We start from the raw sequence: 18,350 nt of genomic DNA, 5'->3' as shown, positions 1-18,350 counted from the left end.
AAATATCTATGGATTCCTTTTGTTTTAAGCAATTTTTGGAAGACACTTTTCATATAAATTAGTATTTTTTATTTATTTGGAAAACAGAACGACTAGAATAGAACAGATTCCTGTTTGGTTATATTTGAATAAGAATATGAACTCAGTTTTCTTATATGCTGGAGCATAAGCTCCTTTTGTTCAAAACTGTTCTCTCTACTCGTTCCTTCTTCCGTGATTTCCATTTGTGGTTCCGGTTCCTCATTTTATTTTTTACCCGCAATTCTACAGCTGGTGGCGTCCAATTTGATAGGGATTAACTGTTCACCCTATCTGAGTACCAGTTATTTGTATACTTTAACTAAGTCCGAATACCACTTCCTGAGGAGGAGTCTCCTGCCGGGGAATTGAAGGTTATATGGGGAAAAGAGAAATACTTCGTTAGATTAGCAATAAATTCACAAAAAAAATTCTCAGTTTATCATATTTTTGTGGTTCTGGCGTTGTTTTATCGTCCAGAATTTTGGAGCAAGGTTTCGAATTTTCCTAATGACATTGTCAGCCTGAATATTTCGAATCCCATGCAATCTGTTCGATAGTGCTCGATATTATGATGATTGCTTTTCATTTTACCAGCAATATAAAGCAATCCAAGCAGAACTTTGGTTCTTTTCAATCTCCATATTTGGGTATGCAACCATGTTACAGCTGCTACTGTCTTCTGTTCAGCTTCTCCTTTTACTCTCAGCAGCTGAGTTATAATGTTGTCAGCACGAGTTCTGATGTTTGAACCTTTTCCTAATTGTTTTGGTGTTATCTTTTAATATGAACCAAAGCTCACGATGTCTTCTCTTCAAATGTATTTATCTCCCTATCAGATAAGTCTTGTTCTGTGTCAGAATTTCTTTTCTTTAGACCTTTTACATTGTAAAACATATATAACAAAAGAATAAAAACGATATCTAACTTACTTATTATATGTAATTCGTCAATGTACAATTGCACTTCTAAATTAAAAATTTCTTTTTTTCTCAATTGAAATCTACTGTTGATATTTTTTAGTTAAAATCATCACAACGAGGACTAGGACAATTAATATACTATGAACATTTATACTGATGGAAGGAATATGTGGTTTTGTAAAGCCAATCAGTGGTATGATTTACCACTACGGTTAGAACAAGTTCCAATCCAAAATAATGGAATGGTGTTGAGTTATGTCTTTTTTCATTTATGCAAGATGAGGATCTTTGGATTGCTACCATTTCGTGGAATTCTTTCTTTTTTAAATTGTTTCAATAATTATAGTATTGGTATAATTGAACTGATGTTTAGTGACATTTTTTCCAGTTGTTATTTATCAAAAATAGGACAGACATCTTACTATTTAGGAAATAGATTGAAAGGTCATCAATACGATAAAAAATGCATTGAAAAGCCATGAGATATCACAAAAACATACATTCGATTATAAAAATTCAATATTTCTTGAGACAGAATCAGATACAAGAAAAATAGAGTTTTTAGAAATTATTCACATACATGAAAACAAGAAAGTTATCATGATAACAGTAAAATTTATAGTTTTATTCTATAAATTTTAATGCTACCACAAAAATTCAATTGATAGCTTTTAGAAAAAAAGATATTAAAAATTTCTTATTACATGAATAAATCAGAGAGACAATTTACTCGCAGTAGCTCAGCAAATAATAAGAACAAAACTTGTTAAAATGAAATAGATGGTTTGTAGATTTCTATTTAAACTTATATTTTATTGTCTTATTAATACTGATACAACAATCCTTGTACATACAATGTTCAACAATACATCACAATAGTGGAATTTTCTTGATTTAAAATAGAGATAACAAACTATAACGAATGTTGGAATAATAAATTCACTGAAAAATTATTTTATAAAGAAATCCAAGATGAAATGTGAATCTGAGGAAAATAAATTTGATACTACATCTAATCTATTAGACGAAAAAACACCAGTAGTCAAAGGTAAGTTGTTATTTGGGTTTTATCAAATTCTAAAGAATAGCTTGGATTTTGGAACAGATGTTTTAACAGTAATGTTAAATTTAACCATTTTATCATTACCACTATATTATATACATAATTTAACATTAACAAAGGCTTTGATATTATGATTTCTGTATCTTCTGAACATTTCATCGTCAGCTTTTCTTTTTTTGGAAATACTCTTAGGTATTGGTTTATTTCTGGTATGTTTTTCTAAAAGTTTGATTTTTGCATTTTTTGTAACATAGTTTAAAACAATTTGTTCTTCACATGATGGTTTATTATTGTCTCGAAGGATAGAAGCACATTGAAAAGTCTGACTTCTAGGACAAGTGTTGTTGAGAGGCTTTATCTGCGTATCACATTTTAGCAAATACTTTTAGTTTGGTATTGAATTCTGATTCTAACTTATTGGGTAAAGGTAGTATAGTGAAATAATTGAAACTTAACATTAAAATCTATGGGAATTGATTAAAATATTCTATTTCCTCTCACTCTACGTGTTATATCTGAAGTTGATCCAAAATTCAAAGTATTTTCGTATTTCAATTACAAAGATAATTGTAGTTCTTAGTACGAAGACAGTTTTCGCAACTGTGTAAATAATTGTTTTTATTTCATTATACTTAGATGTGATGTCCTTAGTTTGGAGAATGTCCAAGAATTATCTACAACATCTAATATGTATTACGTTATAAATAATTAAAATTTCATCTAAAATATCTTTGAGATAAGAATGTTATACATATTGCACTTGAAGATCAAGCATATCTTTTATGTCTAATAACTTCGATTATGGTGATATTCTGAAGATTGCATTCATCCATTCTTCGTCTTGAGAATCAAAATGATCGTTTATCGTTTTTTATTGAATAAATATTTGAATGTTCAAACTTTAATTCGATTCTTATTTCAACATTTCCTATACATTTTCTTTTTATAAGAAATATATATTGTTTTTTGCGTTTTTTGTATTCTGCGAGATCAAAATGACGTGTAGTAATTTTTGCAGTTTAATTTTTTCTGTTTACGTATTTTATTTGCTCTGGATGCTGATTGTTTTTTATTTACTTCGGATTTATTTATTTTTGACAAATATTTTTGTTGATAGAGGATTCGGTACATATTTTTTACTCCCTTTAGCTCATGATATCACTCCATATTTGGTTTCAGAACGTAGTAATTCCATTTTTCCAGTGTTTATGAATATAATTATTTTTCAATTGTCTATCAATATGAAGATCAACAGAAGAATTATTCTCTAAATTACTTGCAATAATTTCGTATGGTTTTAGTTTTTCTTCTGAATGAATACAGTTATTCTAAGCTAGAAGGGTATAATCCAATTCAACTGATTTCGCGATAAACAGTTAGTACTGTACGTGTTCAAGGCTCCTTATTCATGTACTATATTATATTATTCGAGTTTTAATTTTAATCTAATCAATTTGGAACTAGGATACTTCAAAAAATATTATGTTGGAATCGTTTAATGGCCCCAATAAGCCTAGCCAGCTCTTTTTCAATTGTTAAATAGATTATTTCAGAATCGAAAGTGTCCTGATAGCTTAGGCCACAGGTATATCAATTATGACTTTTTCTTGGCTAAGAATAGCGCCTCGCATCAGTTGTGGGATCGAATGGACGTGAAAAGTCCAGATAATATATTTTTAGATGTGTCAAAACAATCGATATAATCAGGATCGTTATGTTGATAACTGCATTTTTTTTTGAGGCCATTAGTTAAAGATGTTTTATGTATCGGAAATTTTTGGATGGTACTTATTTTATCGGGATTCAGTTTGAAACCTTCTGGAGTAATTCGGCCTTGATGATAAGTGTCCAAACTGTCTTTCAAGTTTAGGTAAAGCTCAAAATACAATCGAGTACAATACCAACATCCATGGACGAAGTTTTTTTTGAGTTTCCTGCTATTTACCGGCCAAAATTCAACGGTAGTTATGAGAATTGGTTTAACTTTCATGAAACATTATTTAGCCTCATAAATAATAATGATGAAATTTTAAATATTAACAAATTCTATTGTTTACGTGCGTCATTAGAGGAAAGTGATAAATTAGTAACCAAAACAATCAAATTTTCGGCAGCTAACTCCCAGGTTGCATGGAAACTTTTAAGTGATAGCGAGTTATAATTAATAACCATGTTTACGTGATCTTCAATATGACTCCCATAACAAAAGAAACATCTTTCTCCATTCGTGCTATTTTTCATCATATATAGGCCCACAGACCACTGGGATATTCTTATATACATCATCGTGAGTAAATTAGAAGCAAAATCATTTCGTGAATGGGAAGAACTCAAAAGTCATTTAGAAGATAAACCAAAGGTTATCACATTAGAAAGCATGATTTCTTTTTGAGTGGTAATGCAGACCTTGGAACGTTGGAAGCATGATAACCGTCGAAAATTTGCATCGACTCACTTATCATCACAGTCAAACAATGTTTCGTATCCAAAGAGTAATAACGACAATCTACTTGTGGAATTTTGTTGTTGTTGAAGTTCAAAGTATGTTTTAATTGTTTTAAAAAAGGCTACTATGCAAACCAATGTAAAAAGAATGGATATATAATTCACAAGAAACGACATAATTCAATAGTCTATATCGATCATGATAATAAACGTCAATCATTGCCAACTGCTAGAGCCAACGATTGCAGCAGTTATCCCACTACGTAATGACTGTCTTCAAATAGTATACAGTTGATTGAGCCGACCATTCAAGAGAACTTACTGTCCGTATTCATAAGTTTTCAACAACATAAGTACATTATTAAGGCAGACATAGAAAAAATGTATCAACAAGTACTGGTACATCCAGATAATCGTTCATTGCAGCAAATTTTATGGCGTAACAACCCTCCGGATAAAATCGCAGTATATCAATTGAATACTGTAACATATGGGATAACCACTGAGTCAAATTACGCAACGATATTACCAATGTTCTCGACTCAGCGTGTATGGTACCACGGCAACCACAAAATGATGAGTTGCATTTTTCAAATATCCACAAATAGTACACAAAGCGTTCAATTTTGTCATTGACTTCCAAGATCTTTAATCCTCTAGGTTTTTGTTGAGAACAGGTTCGCGGAATGGGTCCTTAAGCCGCCCCAGCTTGGCTATATTGCAATTTCAAACTTTTTATTAATGACTGAATTCGTTTGATCCCCAGCTATTTTATAGTAAGCGGTTTATTTAGATTGTTTATTTTAAATAATTTATGGGAAGTTTGGATGATTTATTTGGGATATTATTTATTCATATGTAAGGAGAGAAAATCTTATTGACTTATGGATTATAGAGGGAGCCACAATTCTTAAGTATTCACATCAACTTGGGAATTTTAAATAGAACATCCTAAATTTTATTCCTTTTTTTGATTTGGCGGTAAAAATAAAAGGTAACTTTCATGAAACCGAGTTATTTGAATTTTTATTGAAAAATCATTATATTTGAAAAATTCAGCAAAATAAAAATTGAACTTATTGGCATCATATGTAAAATTAATTTTTAAACTGAAAACTTATGACACTGAGTGTCTTTTTTTACATTTATATTTACATTTAATAGAACGCGCATAAAAATGAGAATTGTAAAAACGCCTTCCATATTCTCATAGGACAAGGGCTGAACTTTTATTATTTGTAATATAGCAATCATGAAGATTTAATCTTTCTTCTCCTGTATATAGAAACGTGAACATAAGAAAACGGAAAACGGTTACCAGCCGACATGCTGCAAACGACATTTCTGGCGCTGCGAACAGGAATCCTCTTACAGAAGCCTCTTATCCTGGTCACACTAATTTTGTCTTCTTTGGTCATAGTCTGAGAGATTTCTTTTTCATACAATTCATCTCCTCTTTATCAACAAAAGCCAATGCTATGTCATCCACAAAATTTTTGTTAACAGACCATCAGATTCCGTCATATACCAAAGTGTGGGGCCAAAAACGGAGCCTTGTGGGACGCCACGGTTAATTCATATATTTTTTTTTTCATTCCTTCATATTCTCCTTCAATTTCTTGATCAGAAAGGTGTAAAGCTATTATCATAAATATATCTTTATCAATATGCAATTATTCTGAGAATTGACTGAATTTTTTGATAGATTATTACTAAAGTGAATAATGAATGAGATTTGTACTGAGTTAATATTTCTTGCAACAACCAGAGGCGCATGACAAGTGCAAGGGATTTCTTGGTACAAAAAAAATTGCGTCTCCTAAGTCAATCATTACATTATAATCTAAATGGAGGAAATTTATTTTGATGACACGAAAATTTTAAAAGAGCCTAGTACATGAAAGATCTTTCTCATATACACACCAAATAACAGGAATAAAACTTGCGGAGCAAATTTTCTATATGACCCAGTTTTATCTCTTCCGCTTATTGATTTCTAATTTTTGAAAATACCTGGTCTGATCAGCAATTAACTGAGCGATGTTTATTTCCAAAATTTATAACGATAATTCATTTCTTGTGAGTATACCAGTGCTTTCATGAGCCCCCATAACTAGAAAACCAAGGAATAGATTTGGAAATGGCCGTTAACATTCACTACCTCTATCAAACCAACGATGAAGTAATTTCTAGTACTGTTTAAATTTGAGTTATTATGATGATTTATTTCCAGGACCAACGTTTGGAAAGAGGCATTCACAAGTTATTATGTTGGGATTGATATTATTTTGTTGTTTTTTGATGAGAACAAGTTTATCTGTAACCATTGTAGCAATGACAGATTCTTCGGCTAGTATGAATGGAGATATTCCTGTGAGTATTGAACTCATTTAACTTTATTCCATTTAGTCCAATCATTTAAAGCCAAATTAGGTTAATATATCGGAAAATAAAAGATATTAATTAAGATGATCAAGATTCCTGCATCAATTTTACACTGTTATCTTCATAATTTCTTATTGGAAGGAGAAAATCACAACTGGATACCGCTTTCGGCTTTCTAAATTCAAAAAATATGCTTTTCTGTTGGATATATTAACGAAGTGGAATGTTAATACGATCGTATCCAGTTATCCTAGTGTGTGAAAGATGTTACCACATCAACAGACGATTAGATCAAAAGTTCAAATGATTCAACAACTTATCTCGGTTCGTTTCAAATCATTCATTGAATTTTAAAAATATTGAACTTTTGATTCAAACATATGATTAAATTTTTCAGAAAACGCTAACGTATTCCATTTCCAAATAAAAATATCTATAGTAGAACCTATGATTCATTTGTTTGGGATAATTAATTTTTAGTTAAGTTTATACTAGATCGACAAAGAATATTCATTCACAAATCTTTTCTCCTATTCAGACTTATAATTGGACTGATAAAAGTTTAGTCGTTGGGTCTTTTCTGTGGGGTTACTGTTTACCCCAAATGGTAGCAGGATTTCTTGCTGATCAATACGGTGGAAAATGGTTTCTAGTAGCTTCGACAAGTATAACTGCGGTATTTGGCCTTTTCATACCAATTGCAGCAAAACATTTCGGTTCTCTTGGAGTCATTACATTTAGATGTCTTCAAGGATTTGCACAAGGCTTTATATTCCCATGCCTTCATGGAATATTGGGAAAGTGGGTGCCTTCACCAGAGCGTAATAGATTGGGAACACTTGTTTATTCAGGTAATGTTTATTTATTTATTATTACTCAATCATAAAAACTATTCAGAATAAAATAGCGCCTGATTCTCAGAAAAAGTTACTCCTTCATGTGGATGATATAAACGTCAGAATAACTTGACTTTTTAAAGAAAGCAAACTGTTTAATTACCGAAAATTATTAAACTGATTAATCAGTTTATCCGAAATGTCACTGTAAAGCAATCGAATTGGTTAGGTTAAAATGCTCGGGAACCGAGTTAACCGGAAACAACCGCAACCAAAAGCAAAAATCAGCACTTTGTCAGATTTTGGTTTTTAGAGCAATGGGATAAAAAATGGATGTTTTCTGTTGATTCAGAAAGACGGCTTCAATGGCTGCGAAGTGCTGTACGAACGCCAGAGCTTTACTTGCATGCAAAAGTTGGGATATGTATTATTTGAGATTTTTAAGGAATTATTTCTTATGAACTTATACGAACCAACCGAATCGTTAAGAATAAAGTATTTTTAAGTAAAAAAGATTAATCAGTACTAATTAAGCAGTAGGCTGTAATCATCACAATAACCCACGACCACACACTGCAAAAATTACGCCAGAAGGGACGGGAAGTTCTCCGACAATCTGTATATTCGGAATCTGCTTGAAATTTAATTATGGAATAATATATTAATGATTGAAAGTTATTTTGTAACGAAAAATTAACCGGTTTTAAGTCTTTTGATTAATTTGGATGAACTAGCTTATGAATGTTTGAGATGCTTGTCCGTTATCTTTATAATTTCGTCCATTAACTATACTTGGAAAACGTTTCGCGGAACCATGATGTACATCAACTAAATATACATTAATCAATATTTATAAACTCATTCAATTAATTTAAGGACCAGCCGCTGGCATCGTTACATGCATGTTGCTATCCGGATACATATCTTCATCACGTTATGGATGGCCATTCGTGTTCTATCTTCTTAATGGAGTCAGTTTAGTGATAGCTATTATCTATGCTTGGTTGGGTAGCAGCAACCCGAATAGCCATCCCAGTATTTCATTCGATGAAAAAATGTATATTGTAACTAACTTGAATACTTCCCTTGTCAAAGTAAGTATCAGTTTTTAGACAATATAAAAATAGTTATTTATGAATCAAGGTACTTAAGTCACACTTTTTGTCACAGTGAAGTCATACTTTTTGTCACGAGGAAGGAGATTAGTTGCCAAGGCATTTAGCCGAAGCTGGAGATTAACTAACCAGACGAGGGACAAAAAGAGACTTTAATGCCGCGATACGTGTTATATTCTTTTCGCAATCGCCCAAATTCCGAAAATATTGGGAATAGAGGAGAGCAGAATAGGTTATAAGTAACGCGTTTAGGTAGAGGTTTCTTATTGGGAACGTGGCAATTCATATATATACATACAAACACACACACACATATATATACAAATAAATTGTTAATACGATGTTTGCTACTTAAGCTTGAGATAGAGAGAACCTAACTAATATTCATAACTGGAAATAGCCTCATTATTTTTTTAAATATTCTTCATTAAGATCAATTTAGATCACTTTTGCAACAGTTTGAACAAATTGTCGAAGCATTTTTTTCATTTCGATTGAGGTACCTCCAAAACATGTGATTTGAGGACACCAACCACTTTTTCAAGTATAGAAAAGCGTTGACCTCGCCATTTATTTTTGAACTGCGGGAATAGTAAGAAATCATTGGGTGTCAAACAAGGAATGAACAGCGGATGACCCATCAATTCGTTGCTTTGACTGTTAAAAAAAGTTCTATTTGAGCTGGTGTGTGAGAGCTCCCATTGTTGTGGTTCTAGTTGGAACAAATCTTTTTGACAGTCAAATGTTCATGCAATATTGAATGTATGCAAGTTGAACTAATGTTCAAGTATGCCTCAATCTCACGCTATGTCACATCACACATTCCGTACTGCTCCGATGTTTTATGGCACAACAGCTTATTTTAAAAGACCTTCACGAAATTCATCCTGTAGCGAGGTGTGACCACGGTTAAATTCGGAAATCCAGCGAAACAAAAGTCGGAGCTAGTTGATCAGCACACTGCTGTTGGTTCAATCTACGCAAAAAGTCATAGAAAATCCACCCACGAAAATATTTGCAATTCAATTCCATTTTACCAAGATGAATGTTTCAAGTACCTGTTAACAACTCAAATAGCACTCGTATGACAACACGTTCTGATTACGGTTACCATAAAAAATGTTGAACTTTATGAGAGTAATGCTAGATTTTACATATTTACATCAGTGTCGCCATATCTCAAAACTTAAGTAGCGACCCTTGTACGTGAAAGGTTCTCTTACTAAGAGAAATTGGAAGAAACGTCAATGTTTGCTGTGTCAAGTATATTTTAAGTTTCAAGTCGAGCTGATTGATAATAACTCAAAACAAAATATCTGAGATCTAAATACACAAGACAGTTTTTGCTAAAAAATACTTGCTTTTCTTGTTTTATGTATTTATCTATACTATTATCATAATCATCTCAGTAAACTTTTTTTTTCGAATTGTTGCTTGGCTTATAACTGGTATATCTCGATTTGGAAATATATTTTGATGCAAGTAATCTCAAGTAAAATTTTGTGTTGTATAAAAAATGAGCCCATCAACTTAGCCAGATTTCAAGCATAGATTATCTGTAACTACTTTATAAAGATATTTTCAATTCCACCGTTTATTCATTTTATATAAAGATTTGAAAAAATTTTGAGACAGAGATGAAAAAGACTAAGTTTCCTTTCGAATATGAATTTAATCCACTTCAACAAACATGAGAACCAAGTTATTTTAATAATGATTCTGTCTCAACATTTCTACAACTGATTAAATATATTTTATTTATGTATTTTTCAGAGAAAATTACAAGTTCCATGGAAAAGTATTTTCACGAGCTCGCCTTGTTTTGCTCTGACGATTTCGAATGTTGCTTTTAGTTACACCCATTGGACAATGATCACCGAAACTGCTATATACCTGAACAAAGTTATGCATTTTGATTTGACTTCTGTAAGTTTCCTACAAACTGAACATATATAATTTTTAGCGGTAATATTTTTCGAAAAAATACCTGTAATTGCAAATATCTCCAAGTTTGGAAGCGAGATCAACATTTATTTAGTGGCGCGTTATCCACCGCTGGAATATTTAATGTTCCAACAGAATTCTGGAGCTCAGAAAGTATCTTTTGAAAAGAAAAGAATATACTTCTCTGTTCATGAAATTATTACATAATAAAATACTAGTGGCTAAATTTTGTGATGTGATATTGATTGAACGCTTAGGTAAAAGTGACGTTGAATTTAAAATATTTGATTATTTGGTTAGTTTCCTACTATTCCATTGAATATTGGGTTGTATAATATTGATGTTGAGATTTAAAACCGTGCCTTATTCATTTATCACAAAAACTGAGATATCACGTATGATCCCAAAATCTGTTGGCTGTTGAGGTGATCTGGGAAGAACTGGCAAACTTTAGAGAACATACCTACGACATAATTCAGATATTTAATGAGTTAATACATTTAATTCAATTAATTGCTTGTTATAGACCTATTTTGATGCGAGAAAATATTCTTAAGCTTCTTTGTGACTATTTAATAGCAATGCAGCTGTTATGAGTTGGTTGCCTGGTGCTGGAGCTGAGAATGATGGTTCAAAAAGTGAAGTTTGAGAAGTTTTATTCACTGATATACATGCTGCGATAATATTGTTATAGACTGATATGATTGAAATAATAATATATGTTTATTTACAGAACAGCGTCCTTTCATCCCTTCCGTATATAATAGAATTGGTAACTGGACTTATTGCGTCTCTAATAGCAGACTGTCTATTAACAAGAAATTTGGTAACCATCACATTCATTAGAAAAACAGCAAACAACATCGGTACGTTTTCTGTCAAAATCAGGTTCAGCTAGAGTTGATTTAGCATTTAAAACTAAGTTGAAAGTTGTGGCATAGGGAATTAGAAACTTTTCGATGTTTCGGGCACCCCATCATATTCTCTTGATAATACAGGGTGTTTCAAAAAAAGGTGATCTCGTCTTTGGGACAGATAGAAAACTGAAAGATATTTGGGGCTTGTACAGTAAAAAAATTCGTAGCGCCATCCGTATTTAAGGTAAAATGCGTTAAAGAAAAAAAATTATACACATTTTTCACGATTTTGCCGCAACTACTGGCAACATTGTATTGAAATTTTATCTCAATATGTTATGGAAATTTATACATCCAATGAATTCGTTTTTATGTCTCTCATAGAGGGCACTAGTTACCCGTTTCGTACCAAGAAGTATTTTACATAACTTTTTCATCATTACATTTATTAAGCAAAATTTCAACATCATTTGATTTTACACCATACTCTTAATAAAACTAGATACTGTGTACCGTTTTTGGAATATTTTGAACTGAAAATTAGGAAGTAACAGGAAAAACAGTTGATTGAAGACTAATTCAATTAGAATAGGTGCTCAAAATTTCCTCCATTTTCACGAATACACAAGTCTACCCTTTTTCTAAAAAATCCATCCATCTTCTAAATGGCTGGGAGTCAGCTATGAGGTTATTAAAGTGACGTTGAATTCTGTCTTTCAATTTTTGAGGTGAATTTACCTCTGTAGTATAAACTTTTTATTCGAGATATGACCAAACTGTGTAATCCAAAGGATTAAAATCGCATGACCGAGGAGGCCACTAAATCGGAGCTTCTGTATCTCTACCAATTCCTCAATTCGGAAAATGGTTACTCAACCAATCACGATACCTTCTAAATATTCATAAAAAATAGATATCTTCCCTCGGTTAGCATTAAATCTTCTAATATCTTGAATAAGTGATAGCTTGAAAATTTAGGTACATATCACCATTTGAATTTCCAGGTAGAATGTGATAACCTATAAATTTGTTACCTAAAGTAGCTGCCCAAACATTAACTTCAAATGTGGCCTCGTCCCTGAAAAGAATAAATTTTAAAAAAATTGGATCAAGGGCTGTCCTTTCTTGTAATGTATGACAAAAATCTACTCTAACCGGTAGCAAGAGCTCTTGGAATTGTCTGTTATCATAAGGATGTAGCTGTTGCTCTTTAAATATCCCTTTAAGTACTCAAAGACGTATTTGTTTATCTTGCCTCACGCTAACTCTTTAATTTGGATCAATTACATTTAAAATCATATTTTCTTCATTAATGATTCTTGTTGTTGTTGGCGTACCAGACTTTATTTTTTTAGGTCTCATATTCCCAGTTTCTCGATAATGTTGTTCAATGGCTCTAAATGTATTTTTTCTTGGTAAATTTCTTCAAGGAAATTTTTCTGCATAACGCGTAACAGCTGCACTAGAGTTTCCTAAACACTCGCCTAAGGTTAATAACATGGAAGTGTATTCAAAATTTTAGTACATTTTGATTGACAATATCTAATTTAACAAATAACAAGGCTTCAGAAATGTAATTATTATTGAGTCAACGTTATAACTATCAATAAATGACTGTTTTCCATGGCAGAGAAAATGTTATTACCTTGTAAAATTAAAAGTTAAATGATTATGGGTACTCAGCTATTGGGTGCCTTAATATGAAACAAACAATAGTTTGAGTCCCAGAACCGCAATCATGATCATCAAATAGGCCTCCAGTAGCCCAGTGCCAATACTTATTTAACTTTGAAAACCAAGATCCTATATTGATTAGACCAGATTTTTGTGAAAGCACCCAGTCCCATTTTTTTTTTAATTATCGATGGGGTCTTGAATTAGCGACAAAAAATTTTCAATTCTCATAGTGCTTACTGATTGATAATAATAATAATAATTGATAACTTTATCAATACTTTATACTAGCATCGGTTATTACTTCATAATTTTCGAATTAAAATATTGCGAAAAAGGTACATAGTACATTTCATTATTGTTATACATTTATACATATTTCTTATTTTGTATTTGACCAGACGATGAATACATAAGTATTCGAAAGCTCGGAAAATATATCAATCTATTTTCAATATATTTTCCAAGCTTTAGAATATATATAGTTTACTTGATGTCATCATTAACATGGATCTGAACCCATCTGAAACTATTCAGGATATTATTGTAGTCGATGTACGTGTCTGGGTTTTTTTCCAAGTTTATTTTGCGATGAGTGTTTCAATATTATTGAATTTGGGGGTTTCTTCAAAAATGATTTCCGGTATTTTTGCTAATTCATACACTTTGCCACAGTGTATATTTATCTCGTATATACATCATTAATAAACAATATTTTAGGACTCATTGTAGCAGCTGTGTCTCTTTTCACGTTGACCAAAATTGGAACGGATAGTGCTTATCTAACAGTAACTTTAGTAGTTCTGGTAGGAGCTTTCCATGGGCCTGCAAAATCTGGACACGTCGTCAATCATATGGATCTCGCCCCAAATTTTTCTGGAATTCTGATGGGATTTACAAATGGTTCATCCGTAATAGCATCAGCTTTTGCTCCAATTTTTGCCTATATTATTATAAAAGACGAAGTAAGTACCTTCAAAATGCAAAACAATTTGAAATAGCGACAAATGAGAGGCATCTTTAGCAAGAAATTGCAATAAGTTACGAAGAGCTATATCAAATAATTCTCTTTGCATTCTCTAATATTGAATAGGAACTTAACCAAACAATGTACTAAGAAATGGAACTATTCTATGGTATTAATCCTACATTTCATACAGGAAAATTAATTTGATGATTTTTTTGGGCTTATACATTCTGGAAATTACATTTGGTGATAGTTTGTGGCACTGTCTACAAAAGTATTTGTCATCACTTGTAACATAGTTACGTGAAATATTTGTATATACCTCAAATGTTAAATCTTTAACTGCGTCACCGTTTAGCCCTTTCCAACTCTTCTTCTTTATGGAGGTTTTCCAGGTAGATTCTACAACCTACAGTAATGCATACAAATTTAGTTTAGATTATCAGTTTAGTTTCATAGGTTGATCCTTTTTGTCATTTTTTGAGATACGTGTTACATATGGACATTTGATTCCAGTATTATTTATTTATAATCCTTAGAATTTAAAAAATTGAATTGAAAAATGTGGTTCACCGTTGGCTCAGTAGGTTTTCAACAGAAAATTCTGTAAAAGGAGGTATTGAAAATTTCACCATTCATACCTATAAAGCTACATGCTATAAAAACATAGTTCCACGTGAAACTGACCTTGTAAACATAGAGATTCACTAGAAAATTTGTCGGGAAAATATTATGATTTTTGCAGCAATAACATATTTAACAAATCGCGAGTTCACTGTACTAAACCATTGAGACAATGAAATAATTATGAACGGGTGTATGTGGTTATAGTATTTATTATTAGAATATTATTTTCTTGTTGCCTTTTCAAATTTACGAGAATTATAAAATTGTTTTTATCAATTTGGAACCGTATATAATTGAGAATTGAATTTCCGAGAATGAAATATAATGAATACTTCTCTCTCAATCATTTCCATGATGCTAATAATAAAAAAATAGAAAATTTTATATATTTTATGCACTTTTCCCAATAATATGCAGAAATTTCTCGTAAGCCACTGGAAAATGATATATAATGTCATCTCCTTTACCTCTGGTAACTTATTATTCTTGGATGAAGCTTCTTCCGTGCAGCCCTGTCCATTGTCTTCCTCCTGCTAAGAGTCGAATCGGAATTTGCGGCGACGGCAAGAGAAGAATTCCACCTCGGACATTCCATAAAACACATAGTTTAACATGTTTATATATGTATATTTTCTTTTATGATATACGAGGATATATTGAAAAATTCTTAGCCTACTATAGAACCAAACAAAATTCCAATGTCAAAATATTTTATTACTCAAAATATTCTCCTCGGCAATGTCTCTTCTTGCTCTGCAAACCAGACCTCCACAGCTTTTATTACCTCCTCGTTGGAAGAAAATCTACGACCTTTTAAACTTTTTTTTAGATGGGAGAGATGATAATTGAACGGAGCCAAATCTGGTCATCAAGGGGGTGTTCTAGTAATTCAAAAACCACTAATAAAAAAGTTTTCCCTATGATTTCAACTTAAGTAGACACACTGTATGTATAACAATCATTACGAGTGAATATTTGAAGAGGCAGCAAATTCTCTCTTACATATTTTTTACAAAATATAAGATATAAAAAAGGGAAGTTGGGCTAAAACCTGTAATCTGCTCCCGATATCAATCATTTTTCCTTTCTTTCATTGTTATAATAAAGTTGGATTTTCGTGTGACAATCGCATTTCTGAGTACATCCATTGAAATGTAGGAAATTTGAAGAATAATTGAAAACTGCAATCGCTAGTATGAAATGTATTTTTGGCATGGGTGTAGAATGTTTCATCACTTTCCATTATCATTAATATTAAATAGTGTTGCTCGGTTATCAATTTAATTCCATCTTATTCGTAATTTATATTTGCTTATAAATTTCATGTCATTTGCAAACATCATGCAATTATTATTATATTATTTTAACTGCCAATAAACCGTTAAAGTAGGGTAATGTTTTCTTACAACTATTTTGTCCGGTAAGCTGCATGGATTCATGATTTATACTTCTCAAAATTTAAAAATTTTGGCGCTAGTTGGTTAACCATGTTGAGACAAAAATTTCATGATTATGTATACTGAGTCTGGATTATATTAGCCTGTATAATCTTTCTAGCATTTCGCCTTCATAATAATACGTTTTTGTTCGTACGGCAATTATTTTGTCCAATTGCCCATATATTATGAGTTGATAGGTTGATCTGTTTCTGTTTGTCTACAAATACTGAAAATTTTTCTATGTATGTATAGGTTAATAGAATTCGAAATATATTAATAGCAAAACAGAAATTTTTTATTTTGTTGCAGACCAATGTTCATCAATGGAATATTATTTTCTATTTTTCTGCCATTATAAATGTTATTGCTTGTGTCATGAATAGTATATTCACTTCTGGTGAACGGCAACACTGGAACGAACCTTTCGCAAAAACAAAGAGAACGGTAAGCGTTTTAAAAAATTGAACACATGTGTGAAAATAAAGAAAACAATTGTAGATAACAAACAACTACATACAGGAAGATGAAAATAAAATATGAAGAAACAGTTGATGACTAAATTAATGAGAAGATGGAAATAAAATTGAAAAACATTAGACCTTTTATGTATTTATTATGTATTTATTGATGATACTATAATAAATTGAAAAGCAAAACAGACACGAAACATTTATTATTGTTTATGTACAAGGACTTTCCCAACAACTATCGAATTATTTCAATAAATACGATATAAGTCTACGAGTAAGTCATGAAGAACATAATACATTATGCAGATATTTCTCTAGATTAAAATAAAAAAAAACAAACGAACTAACATTATATATCAAGTGCCTTGTACTAATTATGATGCTGTCTACATAGGGCAGACATCTCAGTATTTAGAAAATAGACTAAGAGTCATACGATAAAAAAATAAAACTGCATGAACGAACCACAAAATATCAAATAAACATAAATTCAATTATAAAGATTCAAAAACTCTTGGAATGGAATTTGATACACAAAGAAGAGAATTCTTAGAATTGGTTCACATTCATAAGAATGAAAAAGCTATAGAAGACCTAAATAATTTAAGTGAAATTTATGGCTTCATTTGGTAAATTCTAATAAAACTACTAATAATTTTATTGATTTCTGCTACATATTTGAGATGTAAGAACTGAAGAAATTCTTCTTCAGAAGAATATGTATATTTCATAGATTTCTTAGACCTTTTGATACATTAATGCTTCTGAATGTTCTTGATTTTAGGTCTCTTCTGTTTGAAAATCAGTTTTTTTAAAAAGATTGGAAAAAAATTTACGTATTGACGTGTCGTTTATCAAAGAAAAGTCGAGAGTCAACTTTATCTATCTATCTTTTAAAAATTTTGGAACATAAGAGACCTAAAATCAATAACATTTAGATGCATTAATATATCAGAAGGTCTAAGGAATAAGAAATTAAAGAAATATATTGTACTTTATACATATAGAAATGTGAAAGGTCCCCGACACTGCTACACGATCAGCGGATTCCAAAATACGTATCAAATAAATATTGCAATAAATTCGGGTTCATCCATTGTTTATTTCAAAAAAAAGTAAAAGTGTCTCAAAGAACATTTCTGGCGCTTCAAACAGGATCAAATACGTACAGAAACACAAGTTTCCTGGTCAACTTTAGTTGTTAAAGGAGACGATCTATCAAACCAAGGCGAGAAAAACGTAGTAAGCAGAAAACATCACCAGTGATCATCCTCTTGTAAGTTCAACGTTCCTTTTCACCTTATTTATGAGCATTTTTAGCAATATTTCTGAAAGTAACTTATATTTATTATTAACAAGTTATCAGTTATAAATATTCAAAATTTCTTAAAACGGAATCATATACACGAAAAAGAGATTTTTAGAAGGGAATAGGAACGAGAAAGCTATCAATTATTAAAAATTGAAACAATGTAAGTAAAATTTACATTCCCATTTTAAAAATTTCAATACAACTACAAAGAATTTAATGCTTCTTATTTTTTAAAGTGTAAAATTTAAGGTGAAATTGATTTTTCTTTTAAAAGC

The 18,350-nt window shown here is 31.2% G+C and overlaps 1 protein-coding gene across 1 annotated transcript; it reads left to right on the top strand.

Annotated features, from left to right (window-relative positions):
• Positions 1–1,780: 1,780 nt before the first annotated feature.
• Positions 1,781–16,951, top strand: LOC130894971 (putative inorganic phosphate cotransporter). Its single transcript, XM_057802043.1, has 9 exons — positions 1,781–1,989; positions 6,683–6,822; positions 7,373–7,685; positions 8,547–8,764; positions 10,559–10,711; positions 11,463–11,595; positions 13,981–14,225; positions 16,603–16,737; positions 16,792–16,951. The coding sequence occupies exons 1-9, from the start codon at positions 1,914–1,916 to the stop codon at positions 16,831–16,833; spliced, it is 1,455 nt and encodes a 484-aa protein (XP_057658026.1). The 5' UTR covers positions 1,781–1,913; the 3' UTR covers positions 16,834–16,951.
• Positions 16,952–18,350: the final 1,399 nt, after the last annotated feature.

Source organism: Diorhabda carinulata, chromosome 6 (assembly GCF_026250575.1).
Source record: "Diorhabda carinulata isolate Delta chromosome 6, icDioCari1.1, whole genome shotgun sequence".
Classification (NCBI taxonomy): Eukaryota; Metazoa; Arthropoda; class Insecta; order Coleoptera; family Chrysomelidae; genus Diorhabda; species Diorhabda carinulata.
Note: the sequence above shows the minus strand (reverse complement) of the source record. Positions and strands in the feature narration are given on the sequence as shown.